Here is a 19,757-nt window from a genome sequence, read left to right as displayed (position 1 = left end):
CTTAACATTTAGTGTTCCTCAGTGATCCTAGTGATCCTTAACATTTAGTGTTCCTTAGTGTTCCTTAACATTTAGTGTTCCTTAGTGATCCCAGTGATCCTTAACATTTAGTGTTTCTTAGTGATTCCAGTGATCCTTAACATTTAGTGTTCCTTAGTGATCCCGGTGATCCTTAACATTTAGTGTTCCTTAGTGATCCTTAACATTTAGTGTTTGCTTTTCCAGAAAGGGAAACAGGAATCCTCACGCTGACGGGAACTGAACGCTGTTGCAAAATTCTGCTCTCCAGATAAGAGAGTCGCACTCCCCTTATGTGACTGGAATCAGGTTTTCTCCCTAAAAATGGGAGCAGAAGTTGCACTTTGCAAGTAGATGCCCCAGCTGGCGAGCTGGTGGTGTCCAAATGGGACAGGGGAACACCCTGAACTCTCCTAAATGAGGAAGGCAACAGCTGCATTTTGTGCAGATGAACGTGGAACACGAGCAGAGCCCAGCTCTGCACAGTCAATCTGGAACAATAAATAGCAGTGAGACTTGGGATCCAGAGCAGAGTGGGAAGACAGATCCCATCTGCTAAAAGGTTACAAAAAAGGGATTAAGGAAAGGATGTCTTTTCATTACCATCTCCTGTCAGACAGGAAATGAAGGCCCAGGGCCTGCATCACCCACGCACTGCAGAGGGATAGCTGATGTATCCAGCTCCTCGAGGATCTCACTTCAGGAATCTATTTTCTGGCTCCTTCAGGAATGGAACGTAAATCTGGAGGCTGGCAAGCAAAAAAGTCCAGGTTTAACCAGCAAAAAAACAGCTATTAATTAAGAAAGTATTTGTGGTTGTAGAAGGATGTCAGAGAATCCAATTGAGAGAAAGCAGGAGCAGGGTTAAAACTGCCCAGGCAGAACCATTTATTGCATCCAGCATGAAGAGCAAGTGCAGATGTGTCCAGCCAGGCTCCAGGTGCAGAAAAGACCCTTGAAGCAGTATATTGTGATTTTGAGGAGGATGACAGATTTGGACCAAAGCACAGCCCAATGTTCAAGATACTAAAAAAGAGAAATAACCTAAAAAATTCATTTAAATGAAGCTTGTGTGAATATTTGCCACTGCTCTAAAATCCCTCTTCCTGCCACAGCTTGTCCATGCAGCCTCAACCACACTTCTTGTCAAATGAAGATACAGATTGATAGCACAGCTGCTGTTCTTATCTGAATAAGTCAGACTTTGCATCAAACCTGGCATTAATTCTTTTATTTTCTCACAGAAAAGAAGTGGTGGTGTCACTGTCAGATATCCAACAGTAGAACTCCAGAAAGGGTGGCTGGGGAGGCACCTCAGGATGTCATTTAGTCCTCCCACATAAGCCAGCTGTCACCAGGGCTTGCCCAGCAGTGCCTCAGTTCAGCCAATTTCTGAAAACATTCAAGCTTTGAGTGACCTGTCCCAGGGTGGCACTGCCCACCCCACACATCCCTTTGTGCTGGCAGTTTATCCTCATACACATCTCTGCCTTCTTTACTCCATTCCAGAACTTCACTGTGCCTCAGTTTTGAGGGGCATTTACACTGCAAGAGGGTGAGTTTAATGGCTAAAACATTAGTTGTGGTGTACAGAGTTTTATACTGGAACACCAAGAAATCAAATGACTCTCTTAAAAGGTCCCACCACATTACAGAGGCAGGACCCTGACACTCCAGTGCCCAAGTCACCTCCTACAGACATGTAAAGTGCATTAATGCCAACCAAATCAGAAAATCCATATGAGGAAGATTTGCTAAATATTTGGGGGTTACATGTGTTTTGTATGATCTTTATCAAGACTGAGATCCCAAAGGAGTCACCAGACATTGTTTTTACTCAACAGATGAGGAAGCAGTCACAAGAAGATTAAATATGTGCTGTGAGCAGGTAGCAGTGACCAGCTGGGCTTCTCTCAGGGCAGTGCTTTTATTTACGTTCAATAGCATGATATTCAGCCCAGAAATGGGTTCTGTGATCCTTAACATTCTCATGGAATTCAATTTCAGCTTGGCTTCCTGTTGACTGCCACAGGAACTGCTGCTTCCCATGGAACACCACCGTCTTCATGGTGCTGACATCTCGGACCTGCAGGAAGAAAAACCAAACCATTTTACCTCAGCAGGATAGACATGAAATAAGTGCTTAAAAAATACTGGAGACTTGCAGATTGGTGACTCAGGGAAAAGCTGCGCTACAAAGGTTAGAAGAAATACAGTAGATATCAGAAATTCTCATTCCCATCAGAGATGGGAACACAACAGAGATCCCAGGCCCTGGTTTGTGACTGAACTGTGCATCTGGGTGGAAATCTCTAATGAAGATGGGTTTGTTCCCATCCCAATCATCCCACTGGGGTTCCTGCCTCCTCACCAGGATGTAGTTGAAGTGAGTGTGGTTGCCCCCAGGGCCCAGGTCAGTGCTGAGGGCACGGATGGAGATGCGCTGCCGCGGAGCCACCGTGATGAAAGTCCGGCACACCACCCCCTGCCTCCCCTCAGGAAACTGCACAGGATTCACTATTTCACCCTGGGGGCCAAACAGCTGCTGGTCACAGTCTGACAGGGCAAAAGGAGAAGAAAAAATAGCTTAGAGAAGTATCCAGCACCTCCAAGGAAGAAATCATTTAAATGAAACACAGGCAGAACAGTTTATTTAGGGATTTTCAGCTGGGGGCCTTCAAGCATCAGCAAATACCTATGGGGGTTTGCTTTAAAACAAAGGGGGAGTCCACAATTGATACTGAATCCAACACTCCTCAAGAAGGGCATTGTTAGCTGCTAAAAATGAAGCAAGGTTTCCATAGATTTCCATAGGCAAGCACCATTCATGGAACTCTGTGGGCTTAATCTAAAACAAGAGCAAAGCTTTCAGTACAGTACCTTGGTAATATTTTTTGGTTGCAGTTCTGCTGCTGTACTGCAGAATGACCCCGTTTCCTGGCAGCACAACACGCTGTTTCACAATCAGTGTGTTGGTTCTGGAATTTATCAGTGACAGAGTGAGCTTCCTGCAGCCTGTCCGCCACATCATTCGCCCAGAAAACAGCAGGATCTCACCTGGAACAGATGAGCACAGGGCCTAGAAACACTTTTCTTTTAAGTTAAAGCCAAAATCTCTCTTAGACAGGTCTGGAATCAAGTAATTTCTGCATCTTGTTTCTATCTTATCAAAATCTGTCATGAGAACAGGCCAGTTAACTAATCTAACTGCTGATTCCAGCTAGAGGGTACATTAGTTTTATAACAGGCCAAAACAAGGAGCTTCTTTAACCCCATAAGCTCCTTTCTTCTCTTATCTACCAACAAAACAGGTAGGAAACCACTGTGTGAGGGGAGGACAAGCAGCATCTTCATTTTCTTCCATCTGCCAACAACTTGGTGTTACAGAAAAACTCAGTAAAATGGTTTCAGAGACTACAGAGGCTCTGAGGCAGCCAGAGCTTCTCAAGGCATCAGAAAAGGTGCAGCTTGAGATGCAGCTTTGCCAAAGGGCCAGGCTGGACCCCAGAGCTCCAGGCAGTACCTGCAGTGCAGTTGAGGGAGCTCTCCAGGATGGTCACTGAGATCTCCTCCCTCAGGGGACGCCCAATGGCCACCGTGCAGTCCCTGCTCTCCACGCCTGTCATGTTGATGATGCCAGTGGCATTGAGAAACAGGTTTCCACAGACACCTGGACAGCAGAGACAGGTGAGAAACACACCCAGAAGGAAATACAGGGAAACAGTTCCCTTTGTGGCACAATGAACACAAAAGGTTGCATATTCTGGGTAAAGCACAGGAAGAGCCACAGGATCCCAGAACATCCTGCATTGGAAGGGACCCACAAAAGGATCACCAAAATCTAGCTCGTGGCCCTGCACTGGACTACCCCAGGAATCACACCATGTGCCTGAGAGAGTTGTCTAAATACTCCCTGAAGCCTTGAGCTGCTGTCCCACAGGCTCCCAGGTCACAGGAGTTTTGGCAAGCACAGGGAAGCAAGTCTTTGTTCCTAGCTCAGGTAACATGGATGTGCTGGAACAGCAGGTTTTCCCTCCCAGCCAGATGTATTCCCTCCCATGCTCCTGTCCCTGTCTGGCAGCAGGATCCCCACAGCCCAGCTGCACACAAGAAGCTCCTTTTGGCCGTGTCCTCCTCACCTCCACTGGGCTTTGTCTGCTCCCGGGGTCCAGCAGACAGAGGCACATCCAGGTCCTTGTGTCTGTGCTCTGGGGCAGCTGCAGCTGTTGGCAGTTGTGTGGCTGGTGTCACTGGCTGCAGCTCTGCCCCAGGGGACTGGGTCCCCTCCTGCTCAGGACAGGGCCCTGCAGAGCAGCCACGCACCACGATGGCCTTGGGGAAGTGCCGGCAGAAAAGGGGGTTCACAGCCTTGTGGGTCAGAGAGCTGAGGCAGAAATCCTGCCTGGTCTGAATGCCATTCCCACAGGATGTTGAACACTGCAGAAGAACAAACCCACAGGCTTTTATCCCTGCATTCCAGGTGGTCTTTGGAAATAAATGAATTGATAAGCTCATGCATGATCTGGGGGGGGGTTCACTCATGCTCTTCTACAATTTGCCCTGTCAGTGCTCTTGTTCCATCAGCTACAAGATGCCCCACCTTCCAGGGGACCTTCCAAACTATATATTTAAATTGCAGAACCACTTCCTAAAAAAATCCCAAAATATCTGCACTCCAGGAGAAAACATGCCAAAACCATTTCTAAGCTGCAGCCAAAACTTGAGCTGAGGAAGGTGGGAAGCAAACCTACGGCTGCTAAACACAGGGCAGTGGAAAGGATGGAAAACACCCCTGGAAAGAGTTTAGCATTTCTGTGGGAAGCCAACAGACAAGGCAGAAATTGGTATTTCTCCCTTGCAGCCTCTAGGGAAGGAAAAGGTGGAAAATTTCTGCATGTGAAGGGGAGCAGGTACCTCTGACCACTCGCTGAAGCTCCACTCGTAAGAGCACGTGCGGATGACACAGGGGACACTGGTGAGGGGCTTCTCTGCCACAGGGCACAAATGTTCCTCCTGCAAGACCTCCTGGCCATGGAGGGTCTGCACACAGGTGACCAGCTGCACTGCCAAGCCCAGCCCACAGCTGGAGGAGCAGGGCCCAGCTGGGGTTACCTTCCACCTGACAGGGCAGGGAACACAAAAAGTGAGTTAGTGATGGATCCCCACCCTGTCTCTCGCTGCAGAAAAGGCACTGCAGCTCCCTCACCCTTCCTCCTTCTTCATTCTCTGCTTCACATGGTCTATGGTGCTTGGAATGCAGCCTGGGGCAGCTTTGGAGTTGGATACAGAGGGCATTCCCGTTTTGCCAGGAGCCCACAGATTTCAAACCCACACTGAATCTTACTCTGCGTCCATCACTGCCCTCCCCAGAGTGACACACACAGACTTAACTGTAGAGACAATCTTATCTCCCTCCAAAACACACACACCCCTGAACTCTCAGATCAGGATCAGACCCAGAGGCCCTGGGAGTGGCATCCTGTAAGAAAAGTTGCAGTAACTTTCCAGTCCTACAGCAAATAGGGCAGGGCAAGCTCACCACAAATCCTAAGGAAAGTGCAATGCATTTCCTTCAGTTTTCACAGCAGCTGTTCCAGATTCTGAGAATATTTAATTCTTGCTACTTTCCTTGATGCTCTGTGGAAACTGTACAGCTGGCAAATGTGTCACCACCTTTTGCAACTACAGATTTGTTCCTGCTTCCCCAGAGTAACAAGGGATCAAGAGGTCTTCAGTTTTTCTCTGGACTGAGACTCTGAGGACTACACTGATTTCTGTCTGAGATGTACCAGCACAGGAAAGACTCTGAGTTTGTTGAGTATGGAGCAGTGCTACAGTTTTTGCAGCTGGCTGTGCTTCCAAAGAAGGGAAGAGTAGCCTGACCCTTCCTTTACCATGTCCCTGCAGACAGAGAGAGAAAGAAAGAACTCCTCACTGTCTCATTGTCTCCTGGTAACTGCTTTACCTTGGTGGGCAGGGGTTGAGATCACAGACTTCCACCCTGCTCTCTGGCTTTGGCACTGGCTGACAGTTTTCCTCCTGGGTTTCTTCTTTGGTGTCAAAAGCCACACAAACATAGTGCAGCTGAGCCTTACCTAGGAAGGGAAGCAATCTGACTGTGTGGTTTGGATGCAAGGGTTGAAAATAGGTCAGAAGTGTCACATCTGCATGTACAAAACAAGCAAACTGCCCAAGCATGGCACTCTTACTGCACTCATCCCCCCCAGCTCTGAAGCACAGCCAGACCACCCTCCAGTTATTCCAAAAAAATAACTGTGATCACAGCTACTCTTGGAACTGCAGAAGGGGAAAGACCGAGGTTCCCAGGCACTGAACTCACACCTACAGCCAAGCAACACTTCCCTGCAGCACAAAAAAGGCCTCACCTCTACCACAGGAGACAGAACACTCCCCAGCTACAGGGCTCCAGACATAGACAGTCTGATTTTCCAGCTGGACATGCCCAAGTGACTCCAGAGGCTGAAGTAAACGTGCATCTTCCTCCTCAGAACAGAGCAAAAAACAGCTGCCCTAAACAAACCACCACGAGGAACTGAGGGATCCAGCAGCATATTAAAGAGGGAGGGAGCTGTCTAAAGTGACAGGATGAACTCTTAACTGGGCAGAGCAGTGGTATAAACAACCCTCCAGGCTCCAGGAGTAAGCTGGTGGTTCTTAACTGCTGGATAAAAGTGCAAAGCTCCCAGTGAGGCTCCTGAAAAGCCAAGGCAGCAAACTCACTTTGTCCCAGCCCAAAGGGCAGACATTGACCACACAGGGCACAAGGGAGAGGGGTTTTTCTTCTGCTGGGCACAGGCTGTCATCCACCACAGTCTCCAGGCCATCATGGAACTGCACACAGGTCAGGTTCTGCTGGGCAACTCCAGTCCCACAGACAGCAGAGCATTCATCTCTCTGAGACAACTTCCACCTAAATGGGAGGCAGCTGCATCACCCCATTTCCCATCTGCATCAGGGAGGTTTATTACTCAGAACTGCTTACAGAAATGGGTCATGCAGAGTGTTCAGCTTCTCTGTTTCAAAAGCCTTGTCTGGATGTGACTGAGAGGACAGTTTAAGTCCTTTCTAGGACTAAAAGCACCTAAGCTATAGGCTATAGTTGACAGTGCCATCACTTTTTATTGAATACTAAAAGGTCTCTGAGGGCAATGTCAGGGCAGGCTTGGCCCTTGGTCCTCCTTCCCAAAAAATCAACACAAGGGTCAACCCTCTTTGCTGGCACCATCTTGGAAAGGATGTGAGAGGCATCTTCTTCTGGATATGCCCTTAAATATCTTCATTTAGCAGATTACTGTAAAATATTGAAGGACTATTTCCCATTCCTTCAGCTGACATCTCAATTATCTCACAGGACCAGGAAGGACAGAACATGGTTTGGGATCTGCTACCTCGTTATAATTAGGAGGAAACTACTTCCTACTTCTCTTTTTTTTTTTTTTCTTTTTGACATGACAACACAAATACAGAGCCTGAGTTAAGTGGCAGAGCAAGGCAGGAATTGAGCTGAGCTCCCAGGATCACCAACCTGTAGAGGCATGGCTCCATGGCACAGGGCTTGTGCTCTGGGAGGGGCTGTGGCAGCTCCAGACACCTCTGATCCTCTGTTACTTCATTCTTGGTCTGATCAAAGCACACGTGAGCCACTGGCTGCACCCCTGGGACACAAAAGGAAAAGGAATTGAAGTTACAACCAAAGTGAACAGCTCCTCTCTGTTATGGAAGGATGTTGCAGTGATTTTGCTTTACTTCATCACCTGGGTAAGAAAATGGGCTGTGTGGGAATTCAGACTTCCTGCAAGCACACAAACTTCTTTTTGTGATACAACCTCCCTCAAGAGTTTTAAAGTGATTTTCCAAGGTGAGCACCCCAGCAGAGGAGAAGTTTGATTGATAACCCACTGCCAAAATGGAAAGGTTGCTCTAAACTGGCTGTTTGAAAGAACAAAGATATCAATCATAATTTGGAACAAATTACTTCTAATGATCTGACTGATGAGGGACAGCAAATAGGCTCTAGGAGGGAGCTGGTTTTAAATGCCACTGTGTAGAAGTGACCAGGTAATGTCATCACACAGCCCTCGTGCTCAAACTGCACCAACCTCCTCAAAGGCATCTGCAGCAGCCAAAACCAGAGGCACTGGGAGAGAAACTGGAGACTTCCAGTGCCTGCAGCAGGCAAGGAATGAAATATTCATAAGCTACAGCTATAGAGAAGACTTTTAACAATAATGAACACAAAAAGCAAAGCAGATGAAAAGTCAAACTCGAAGAAATTACAAGCAAAGCTAAAAGGAGTCTCAGTGAATGGGCTACAAGGAGAGCCAGGCTCTTCTGAATCTCAAGCAGCATGACCCTGAGCACCAAATGTCCAGAATCCATCAGCAGCCTTATCTTTGCTCTACCCTCCTTGTTTTCAAATAATGACTATTGCTGAGGAGGGCTGTGCATCACTTTCAGCTCTCAAGGTGCAATTTCAGCCCAGATTCCCAACTTTTTGTTATTTTAAGTCCTGAGTTTCTCATTCTTTTTTCTGTTTGTGGCTGCATTAGCTGGAGGCTCTGGAGCAGTTTGAGCTCTTTCCTTCAGGGTTTCAGCAATCACTTCACCTGAGGGATTTGCTGGAGAAAAGCTCTCCAGGCATAACTAGTTGTGTAGATTGACTTGCATAAATATTCATTAATGCATTTTCTAAATCCTTGTCACAGAATTCTTGAGAGGCCTGACAGTGTGATCTGAATTATCTGGTAAACAAGATGTCAGGCCATCTATCAGAGTGAACTGTTACAATCTGCATTATGATTCCTTTAGGGAGACAGAAAGGATTAGCCATGGCACAGGAATAGAATTCAAAGAAGGAAGTTTCATAATTAGCTCTGAGGCTTTAGTTAGATACCAGATATCCCTTTGGTCTCAGACTTCTGATGTTTAGCCAACTTCAAATTACAGTCTTCAGTAACTTTGAAAAATCTGAGAAAATTATTTAGTCTTAAATCCAAGAGTTCAGTTAAAACCTATTTAAAAATCTGCTATGTGATCAAACATTTTCAGTATCATTTTGATGATTCAGCTCATTTGCTGATTAGTGAATTTAATTCAAAAGCTCCACCACTTTTTTTTTTGGTTCAGTTGAACACTAGCAATCATTTCCAGCAATCTGCTTTGAAATTCAGTTCAGACCAAAGGAGAAGTCTCCATAAAAAGTAAAGACTGAGTCCTGCTGCCTCACCTTCCCCACAGGTCACTGAACATGGGCCCTGCTGAGGAACCCACAGATAGGTCAGGTTCTCTCTGGGGACAAAGTAGCTGAAGGTGATGTCTGGGTTGGTGGCATTGCCATATTCTTTTGTGTACCTCCTGTAGACCTGGGAAGGAAAAACTGTGGTCAGTGCAGAAGAAAACTTGGATTTATTTCTTAGGATGGAGGAAGGAGAAGCCAGTTTCCCTTCTTTCCATCCAGTCCTGAGCCTCACTGCAGTGCCTCAGTCCCAGCCAGATCAGTCAGAGCACCCATCCTGTGAATTCTGGGCACTGAAAGTGACTAAGCCAAGCAGAAGGTTTAACTCAGTGTGGTTCTCCCCACACAATCACCCCCAGACCTGCAGGAAGCTTGTGGGGAGCCAACCCCCAGCCATTCCCAAGAACAGCAACCCCATCACTCTTCAGTGAACACCAGCCTTGGGCACTGAGTCACCTGAATCACCACACCTAGATTCTGCAGCAAAGCCACCCAAACCAGGCCACTTCTGACTGGCCCCCTTCCAACTCTGCTGCTTTAATTCACCTGTATTTCAATTTCTTCCTGTGTTGGCCCATCCACATGGATTTCCTCCAGGCTTGGCAGGTTTTCCTGGGTGAGGAACACTTGGTACTTGATCTGCTTGTCCTCCAGAACTGATGGGTAGGTGACATTCAGAGAGATTTTTCCTTTTCCAGCCACCACATACTCTCCTTTAACCTTCACAGCTGGAGAAGCCAGAGGAGCAGTGAGGTTAAGAGACATGATGTAGTCACCAGGATCCCCTGGTGCTGGCAGCTGCTGGCTGCCCACTTGGCAGGAACCAGTTTGATGCAAGTTTGGCATCCCATGGAGCATGGCTCCTACAGCTTCCCACTGGAGAACATCCCACAAGCAAAATACAGCACCAAAAATTCCATTTCTTTGTTTGCACAAGCTCCTTTCAGCCCTGCCTGTATCCCCTCCTCTCCTTTTCATTCCACTCACCCAGGTGTGTGAAGAGAGGCCTCCTGTTGGTGACATGGACTGAGGTGGTGTTGTAGGGCAGGGACAGGAATGTCACATACTCTGGAAGGGTGGAAAGGAGAAAGATGTGGTCACCTTCCATCACTGAAACGCTGTGGGAAAGGATGGGGGCTGCAGCTCAACTCCTAAATTCACCCTGAGCCTGCTCCTTGCCTTGAACACCGTGATGGTGACACAGCAAACGCAGCTGAGCTGCATTCTGTGTCCTGTTCTCACATTTCTGTGGTTCTTTTTAGGCTCTCTGCTAATCTCTCCATAAGACTGCAAGAGCCAGACCAGTTCCCAAGTTTAACAAAGCAGGAAGCATGGACAACACTCTCAAGGACGTGGTGGGATGTCTTGGGCAGAGCCAGGAGCTGGACCCAATGATCCTTGTGGATCCCTTGGGATATTTATGATTCTGTGATCTGGTATCGCCCCCAGCTCTCAATAATTTATGGGACTTCCCAAACAGTTACATTTCTGACCCACATCCAGAGAATTATGACCAAAAAAAGGCATTCTGCCCATCTCCCAAAACTCATCTCCATACCCTCCATAAAATAAAACCAAGCAGAAGCAGAAGGGAGAAGGAAGAAGATTTGGAACACTGCACACAAACAGAGCCTGAGGGGGAGGACTACACACCTTCAGCTTTCCCTTCTGTGTAGGATCCACTCACTTTGGTGCAGGTGGAGTTGTCACCCCCACAGACCTTGCAGGGATCCATGGCCTTCCTGGAGCCCATCTGGCCATCACACCCGAATGCCTGAGGGGAGCAGAGGGGAGAGCCTGTCAGCCTGGCTTGCTCTGAGAAAACAAGAGAGCAAAAGCAACATTGCTGTGTTCCTGAAACTGCCCTTTCCCTTTGGGATCTGGATTTAGGAAGACAACAAAGGAAAAGTTGTGTTTGTACCAAGAGCTGCCACTGGGCAGCAGCGTGCAAAGCCAGGGACTGGGAGGTCTTAGCTGAGAGCACAACTGTCAGTAACTGTGACATTTTCTTTTCCATAAGAAGCAGCCCAAAAAATCTCTCCTGTGACCTAAACCCAAAGCTCTGTGCTCTCTTCTATGAACTCTTTCTGGAGGGAGGGAGGAAGTGAGGAAAAAACAAAAGCCCAAGAGGACAGTAAACATGAATGGCAGGTTCTAAAGGAATCTTCAGCTCCCCAGACTCCAAAGCCAAACCTAGCTCACATCACTTCAGTGCCATGGAACTCAGAAGAGAGATTCTATCCCCATTCCCATGAACAAGACTAATTTACACAAAGCTACAGGAGGATCTCAGCAGGCTTAACAGCAAAACATGTGCAACTGCTGAATTTATGCTGCAGCCACTGATCCCAGGCCTTGGAAGCTGCCATAACATGCATATTTATCACTGCTGCCAATGAAAGAGCCAAAATCAGAACAGGTTGTGCCTACACCCTCTGCTGTTCAAGGGGGGAAACACTTCACAAAACATGGTGAGCACGAGGATAATGAGAAAAACATAAAATTTACAAGGAGTATTCTGGGAATGTAAAGAAACAACAGAAAACATCCAGCCGGGTCAGCACTGAGCAGTTCCTAAAATGCAGACGGCGCGGGGGAGTTGTGTCCAAGGTCATCAGGAAAGAATGCCTTCCTCAGGTCCAATCCAGGAAAAAACTCCACAAGCTAGACTGCAGTTTTGATCAGAAATACTCCAAAAATCAATTTGTCAACTTGTGATGCCCAGGTTTTGCTCCTTATCTTGCCACTGACACAGTGATTCAAGCCACGGAACTTCCCTCCAAGACAGTCAGCATTTTATGGGGCTAATTACAGCAGGCAAGCTGAGCAGCTAATGATGTCTTCTCCACCAACACATAAACCAATTGCTTCTTGGATTAGGGATGAACAGCCCTGTGTGTTTACTGCATAATTAGCAGAATGTCTCATCTAGAGGGCATTGGATGCACAGACAGAACAGTAGATTTTTGGATTCCATCCAACACACCAAGAAGAAAACTCTTCTGAGAAGAGCTCGCTCTGTTGTTTGGGACATTTTGTTTTTTCCTAGCAGGATTTCCCCTGAGTCCTGTGGTGCAGATCACCTGCCAGGGGCTCACCTGGACTCCCCAGTCACTTACTCTGCATCTCCCCATGACACACAGATGGAGATCCCCGTGGTGCTCTGTGTCATCCTGCTCACACCTGGTTCCATCCAGGAAATTGTCCCCGCGGCTCACCATGAACTCCTTGCCCACAGCCCTGCACATGTGCTTGCACAGCAGGTCCCCTGGAGCAGGCAGGCACAAGGAAGGAGTTATTCTTTCAGGAAGGCACGTGGCTGCTCATCAAGCAATGGGAAAAAACCCAGAGAGGTTGTGGACTCCCATCCCTGGAAGTGTCCAAAGCCAGGCTGGACAGGGCTTGGAGCAACCTGGGATAGTGGAAGTTGTCCCTGCCATGGTGGGATGAGTTTTAAGGTCCCTTCCAACCCACACCATTCTGTGATTCTATGATCTCTCAAAAAGCACCCAGGTTTCATGTGAAAACTAAACCACTCAGTGGAACAGCCTTTTCATTCCAATGTACAGAGGTCCATGAGCACAAACTGGGGTTCCAGACATTCCTCACCTTTGGCAAAGCCAACAGCAGAAGTCCAGGTATAAAAGGATGGTGCTTCTACATCAAGGTACAGTGGCTTTAAATTTGTTGCTGCACACTGTTCAGCCATGAAGTCCTGCTGGGTGATCAGACAGGCCTGGATCCCAGAGAGATAATTGTGTAAGGAAAGGAAGTGACTGAGCACTGACATTCAACCCTCTAGCTAAAGGCAAAATGCAGTGCCTGGTAATTAAAACACCCAAACAACTGCAAAGAAAGAAAACCACTTTAAAGCAAGGCTGCAGGATATGCAGAGAATTGTGCTCGGAAGCTGATATCTTTGCAATTTATACAAAAGAAATAGATAAGGAAAACAGGAACAATACAAGAAAGCCCATCTGAAGAAAACCATTGTGAGTCACTATTTTCTCAGCATCTGTCCTGCTATGGGGCATAGAGAAAATGCTTCATTACGTGTGAATAATGCTATTAAATAATCCTGCTGCCTTCCATGGCACAAATACCTCTCCTGCTGTCAGACAGATGGAGGCTGTGCACCAGATCTTTACCAGAGCAGTCAGCTGTGGGAAGGACAGTCACAAAACACCCATCCCTCAAAGGGCCCAACAGTGAGACAGAAGTTCAGATGCTGCTGAGCTCCATTACCTGCGTATTGCACATCTCTGCTTGCATGCTGGCACCGTGGCACTCCTGCCCCCCAAAAGCAGGCCTGGAAATGACAGAATTCCTCAACAGAGGCAGGTTTGTCCCAAGCAAAGAGGAAGACTCATCCCTGAGGCCCTGAGCACAGGCAGGTGCCCACATCTCACCTGGGGTTGTTACAGAAGCGCTGCCTCAGCACCACGCCCCCGCCGCAGCTGCGGGAGCAGGGGGACAGGGGGCTCCAGGCAGACCAGTGCCCATGGACCACAGCCATGGGGTTCAGTTCCTCCAGAGAGCTGCACTGACCCTTGGAGCACCACTAGGAACAAGAACACACAGAGCTGGCAGCAGAGAACACAGCAGGGCTGGGATCTAAAAGGTTGGCACAAGTCCCTGTCTTTGGGAGGTCAGTAACAGAGTCCCAAGGTGAATGAGGCACCTTCTGACACGAGGTTGAAGAGTCCCCTTCCTAATTAGGGTCTAACATGAGGCTGGGGTCAAAGCAAAGAGCATACAGGTCATTTCAAGTAGAAGGAGGGCTCAGATATCAGGCTATAGAACTGCAAAGCAACTCCAGAGAAAAAGACAAGGTGGAAAGACCAAGATCAGGACATAATGGTACCAGTTAAGGACTGGTTTCAGCTCCCTGGCCAAGGGGCAGTGAGTGCCAGCTACCTTTCAGACACTGACAGAGCTCTGCTGCCTGAGCCCCACAGCCCCCATACCCAGTCCTGGTGGGAGCCTCCTTACCTTGTTGATCCCACACTCAGTTCCATCCAGGAGGGGCACCAGAAGCCGAGTACAGCTGGATTTGTCTGCTGGCTGTACATGGCATGAGAGAACTTTACACATGTCCTGGTGTGACAAGAAAATCAGGGAGTTCAGGGAGTCAGGCTCAACAACACAGAACCAAAAGTGTAAAGAGGGCATGCTCCAGGTTTTCTCCTTGACACCCAACAATGCAAATTCCTTCATTTTTCCTGCTTTTACGCAACAGCTGTGGGCAAGTCAAAAGATCCTCACTATAGTGATCACCAGCTGTAATGCTGGAAGATGATCAACTGAAGCAATTAAAGTTTCACCCACCTTAGTGTTTCCTCATTAACAAAACATGTCCAGATGGCAGCTATTAAACACGCTGTGCTTCCCAGACAAAGGGATTTGAGCCATGGCAGGGAAGCTGGAGGAATCCAGTGAACAAAAATTCCCCAAGGCAGGACCCTGAGTGGGTGCACCCAGCACTGCCAGCTGTGCACAACAGCACCCTGTGTAAACCTTACAGGAGATTTACGTGGAGGAAGGAAGTGATGAAGAGAAGGGAAACATTCTGAAAGCTTTGCCAAGAAATCTTTGGTAGAAAAGCACCTTCAATCCCTTCAGAATAAAAACGCTGCCAGCCAGTTCTTCCGAATTTTGGCTCCTGAACATTTCCCAGCTGCCCTTAGCAAGACAAACAAACTTTCTACCTACAACATTGGTGTCAGCAAAGGTGCAAGCTGTGGCCACACTCCCAAAGGCAATTTTACACTGCTCATCTGCTCCATAGTACAAGCCAGGCTTCCACCCCGGGATGCTGCCGTCCATGTCCGGCAGGTCATTCAAGCAGCTTGTTTGGCCTGTACTGATAGAAACATGAGGAATAACACTTTCCCAGCTGTGGGTAGTGAGGACAAGGACATGTTTGCAGACTTGTGCTGAGTTTCTCTCTGGGAGTTGGCTGCTGCTTTCCCAGACAACACATGCTCGCTGTGGGCTGGGATGGATTTAGTTGCAGCAGCTGCCTGGAGATTCTCACAGTTCCCTGCTGCTGGAGTTCTATCCCATTCCTGTCCTGCACCCAGCCAGCACAGCCTGCAGTGCCTGGATGCTCTGATGTTGTAAATAAAATGTGCAGGCTGAGCCAGTGTCTGAGAAATCCAACCCAGCCCAGGCACGTCAGGCACCAACCAAAGCCACTTCCAGCTACGTGAAGCAAAAACTGGGTTTAACCTCAGCAACAAGTGCTAAGAAATAAACAAACCCCAAGCTTTTCACTGTTCCTCGTTTTTCCAGAAACTTTTTTATTCTTTGAGTTTTTCTCTCCTAAGTTCCCAGCACAGGGAGCTGAAGAACTCAACCATTCCCTTACCTGACAAGAGCCAGGAACTGCTCCCGACTGCACGGAGACCAGGTGAGGTCGATGCTGTTGTGGTTTCCTGCTGAGCCCATGATGTAACCACTGCTGCTGCACACATTCCCCTCTCCATCGTGGGCAATGCCAAGGCTGTAAAGAAGCAGCACAGAGCCCTGAGAAGAGGAAACCCAGAGGCTGGAGCCTCCCTTCTCTAAGCAAGGACTGAGCTCCCTCTGCAGCCCTTCCTTCTTCTGTTGTCACACAGAGTTTCTCTCCTCTTTGCAGCTTCCAATTGTCACAGGACATGCAGGAATGCAAGAAATTCAAGGAACTCTTTCCGAAATAATCCATGATGATGACCAAAAGGGTTAGAATAATCCATGGGGAATTCCCTTTTATGTCAAGAGGTCCTTTGGCTTCTTTCCTTAAGCTGGAGGATGTTTTCACCTGAATAAAACCTGCTGGGCTGCTCTGGCAGTTTCCTACTGACCTGTGCCCAATCTCATGGGCTATGGTGACTCCAAGGTCAAAGCCAGTGTCCTGGGTAATGACACAGCTCCAGAAGGAGGAGCAGACTCCCCCTAACTGAGTCACTCCACGAAGCTCCTTGTTCCCATCAGGCAACTCCAGGTCAAACCTAAAGAGGAAAGAGGAAAGAACACCCCACAGCTAAAAGAGCCAGGTCTAGACATCCAGCTGGATTTATCTGAGCCTTGCCAGCTATCTAACATTTCTTTTGACACAAAGACATTTTGACATTTCTTTTGAGCCCACTGCTCAAATTTTATGATGATTCCACATTAAAAAATCCAAACATCCTCAGACAAGCAGAACTGAATAAAACAACCTAACCCTATTTCCCAGTCCCTCCCAGGGCAGGGAGCTCAGCACCTGGTGATGTAGAGGACAATGTCAGCGTGCTGGGGGTCAGAGTCGTTCTGGGGGTTCACCTTCTTGCTCCACTCACAGACACTGATGAGGGAGGAGGTGATGTTGGTGGTGATGTTCACCTCTGCCTGCAGGGAAGGCACACGTTGGCACGTTCCAAACAGCCTGGAGCTCGGGCAAGCCTCAAACACAGCCCTCCCCTTACCTCTGGCTCTCTCAAAACCAGCATCTGCATGAGGTGAACTCTGAAATGAGCCCCCAGTGAGGCATCTCTGAGCAGCTCTGCTCCCTGAGAAGAGACAGAAAGGATTCAATAAACAAGGGGCCTTGGGGACTCCCACTCCCTGTTCCCAAAAACTGGGCTGCACTCATTACAAAGGTAACTACAACACTAACATATGCACTAAAAATGTGAATAAATCTGTCAAGAGTTGAGAAGTGGTTGGATCTGTCAGATACTCTGAAACAGAGAGAAGAATCTGCATGAAAAGTTTCATAGGGTAGAGTGAATGCTACAGGCTTTTCTGCAGTACACACACACAGAAAAATTCTTAATAATAGCAAAAAGAGAAATGAAAATTCTGCAATAGAAATAAAACAGTGAAATGTAAAATATAAGACTGATTCAGTGGATTTAACTCAATCCCACTGAAAGCAACAGGGTGAGAAAACTCTACCTGTGTTGTAACATGAGTAATGAAATGAAGAGCTACATTTTCTATGTGGGTTTTAAATCCTCTAAGATCTTCTTTTACTCCTTGTACATGGGAATTTGGGGGATTTCATGCTCAGGGAAGCACAGAGGAATGCCCTGCACATGTGCTCTGTACCAGGACCCCAAGCCCAGAGGCACTCACAGTGTTCAGGTTGGCCAGGACGTAACGCTCCGTGTCCTCTTTGTGGTACAAGTAAACATCTGGCCCTGCCACCACCATCAGCTCCAGGTGTTTGACAGCTGCCTCAGCCCTCTTGTGCAGGCGAGGAGGAGCCCACCCTGCTGGACAGCACAGAGGGACACCAGGAGGTTCAAATGCACCACAAAAGGTCCTACAGATCCACTCCCTCTCCCCAAAGGCTGCAATAACTCAGCTGCAAGTCCACTCCTCCTTGCTTTCCCACTTCTGGTGGTGTCTTTCACCTGGCAGCAGCTTTAGCAGCACACCTGTGCTATCAAAATAGCAAGCAGCCACATCAGACACGCTGGGCACACCTCAGCGAGGTGAGGAACCTTTTCAGGTCTGCTCCTGTATTTGTAAACACCAATTTTTCCTCTGAGCTCATGGAAGCAATGCTCCAGGAGACAGCTTTTCCAGCAGGGCTGTTACCTCTGGCTGGTTTTGCCTCTCCTGCAGCACTTTTGAAGAGGATGTGGGGGCTGGAGAAGCCGAGGTCCTTCAGCAGAGCCACATCTTTGCTCCTGACTGGCCTGATGTGAATCTTCTCCTCGCCCACGGTGACCACTCCTTGCTGAAGCAGATAAAATTCCACCTCTGAGTTACTCCAAAGACGTTTGCTATCCATGGGGATGGCAAGGATTTATTCAGTGGGTGGTTCACACAGTTTGGTGCAGGAAGCTGCCACCCCAGAGGCTGTTCCTGCTTATACTCACCAGCTGCCCTTCACAGTAAGTGACTCTGCTCCTGGCCCCAGGAGGCCGCAGGGATTTTCCACCTGCAAAGCAGCTCCCTGGGAATCTCTTCAGTAAAACAAAGGAAGAGTTCACCACCTGGCTGCTCACAAAGGAGGAGGACAGGAGGGCATGGTCCTCGAGGAATTGAAAGGCATAGAGCTGCCCCCAGGCCTGGATGGAGCAGTGCTGGACCCGACAGGGCCTCAGCCCAAAATGTTCTTCTTGACAAGGGCAAGCTGGCTCAGCCACAACAAACTCAGGTACTGAAAGAAATGAAACAAGACCAGAACAAGGGGAGCTGTTATGAGAAAGGCTGATACACAAAAACCCACTGTAAGGCCTATTTCCCCAGGAAAAATTTCCCTACAAAGGTCAACTGTGGCATCTTGGGGTCATGGTGCCAACAGCCAGAGAATTTCTGTGTTTTTGTGCATTCCAAAGTGAGGATAATCTGACTGGGAACAGAAACTGGCACTGAATTTATTACAGCTTCTCCTCTCCCAATAAGGAGAACAGTCCATCTAAAAAAGGCTGAGACAGTTTTGTTCCTGCAGATTTTAATTATTTCTGAGTGGGAATTATCACAATGCAGACAAAGACACTGGGATGAGCACTAGGTGAACTCACAAGGAGACAACACCCTTCCATTAGGGATTTGAGACTTCAAAACATCTTTATTCTGAATTATCATCAATCCAGACCCAGAATTCAAATCTCTTTGTGCATTTATTAATCATAATAATTAACAAGTATTTAAAGTTACCCTTAGTCTAAAGCTTTTATCAGAAGAAAAGCACCAATACAGAGAATGGGGACTGAGCAGAAATGTGCAAAGAGGTCGAGCACATTTCCTTGAGCAGATCTGAAGCTCTGACACATCCCTCCATCCACTCACACTGAAACCCACATTGTCTCGCTTGCACTGGGACTCAGAAACACCAAATGCTGGTCATTTCAGGGGTTGTTAATCAGGGGCTGTTAATCAGGGGTTGTTAATCAGTGTTCTCTGCCCTGTCAGCCGCACAGGGTGAGAAAGCAGCGGCCAGGTGTGCTCTGAACCGAGGGGCACTGAGCCCTGCGTACCATCAGCCACTGAGCTGGTTCCAAAGTAAGACAGAACATCTCCCGCATCCAAAGCGCCCACCAATTTCTGCAAGAAGAAGAAGAAGAAGAGGAAGAGCAAAACCAAATGGACAGGAGGCTCTCCCTTCGCTGGAGCCGGGCTGGAAGGAACGCCAGCCAACAGCCCAGCCGCCCCAGCGCCAAACCCTCACGGCTTCGCTGCACGAGGGAGAGAACAGATTATCTTCCTGATTAGCGACCTCGGACGGAGTTTGGCTTAGAACCGCGTCGTCTCCTCTTCTTTTTCTTTTTTTAAATTTTTTTTAGCTTTTCTTAGAAGGCCGGCAGCGTTCCTGGAAGGGCCGGTGCGAGGTCAGACTCACCTCAGGGAGCCAGCACAGCCCCAGCGGGAGCACGGCGAGCGCCCGCAGCGCCAAGCTGACGGTCATGCCGGACGAGCCGAGCTCTCCGAGCCGAGCACCGAGAGCTTTCGGCCCAAAGCATCACGTGGAGCGGAAGGGAAGAGCAAAAGCAGCCTTTGAGCAAAC

The 19,757-nt window shown here is 48.2% G+C and overlaps 1 protein-coding gene across 1 annotated transcript; it reads right to left on the bottom strand.

Moving 5' to 3' along the window:
* Positions 1–1,245: 1,245 nt before the first annotated feature.
* Positions 1,246–19,658, bottom strand: ADAMTS13 (ADAM metallopeptidase with thrombospondin type 1 motif 13). Its single transcript, XM_041406685.1, has 29 exons — positions 19,593–19,658; positions 19,231–19,297; positions 18,127–18,410; positions 17,843–17,984; positions 17,375–17,514; positions 16,723–16,806; positions 16,521–16,645; positions 16,120–16,266; positions 15,645–15,779; positions 14,987–15,137; positions 14,267–14,371; positions 13,684–13,835; positions 13,520–13,583; positions 12,884–13,010; positions 12,394–12,542; positions 10,928–11,048; positions 10,262–10,342; positions 9,821–10,002; positions 9,266–9,401; positions 7,565–7,694; positions 6,760–6,949; positions 6,405–6,522; positions 5,984–6,113; positions 4,933–5,137; positions 4,158–4,455; positions 3,542–3,688; positions 2,899–3,075; positions 2,390–2,574; positions 1,246–2,104 (listed from the first exon to the last, which is right to left on the bottom strand). The coding sequence occupies exons 1-29, from the start codon at positions 19,656–19,658 to the stop codon at positions 1,946–1,948; spliced, it is 4,197 nt and encodes a 1,398-aa protein (XP_041262619.1). The 3' UTR covers positions 1,246–1,945.
* Positions 19,659–19,757: the final 99 nt, after the last annotated feature.

This window comes from Onychostruthus taczanowskii, unplaced genomic scaffold (assembly GCF_017590055.1).
Source record: "Onychostruthus taczanowskii isolate IOZ18803 unplaced genomic scaffold, ASM1759005v1 scaffold25, whole genome shotgun sequence".
NCBI classification, from domain to species: domain Eukaryota; kingdom Metazoa; phylum Chordata; class Aves; order Passeriformes; family Passeridae; genus Onychostruthus; species Onychostruthus taczanowskii.
This window is presented reverse-complemented; position numbering and strand designations above follow the sequence as displayed.

Coding starts and splice junctions, on each gene's coding strand:
- ADAMTS13 (XM_041406685.1), bottom strand. CDS start 19,658: ATGACCGTCAGCTTGGCGCTGCGGGCGCTCGCCGTGCTCCCGCTGGGG. Junction 18,411..19,230: donor AACCAGCTCAGTGGCTGATG/GTACGCAGGGCT, acceptor CATTTCTTTCAG/TACCTGAGTTTGTTGTGGCT. Junction 10,343..10,927: donor CACAGAAGGGAAAGCTGAAG/GTGTGTAGTCCT, acceptor CCACCCTTCCAG/AGTATGTGACATTCCTGTCC.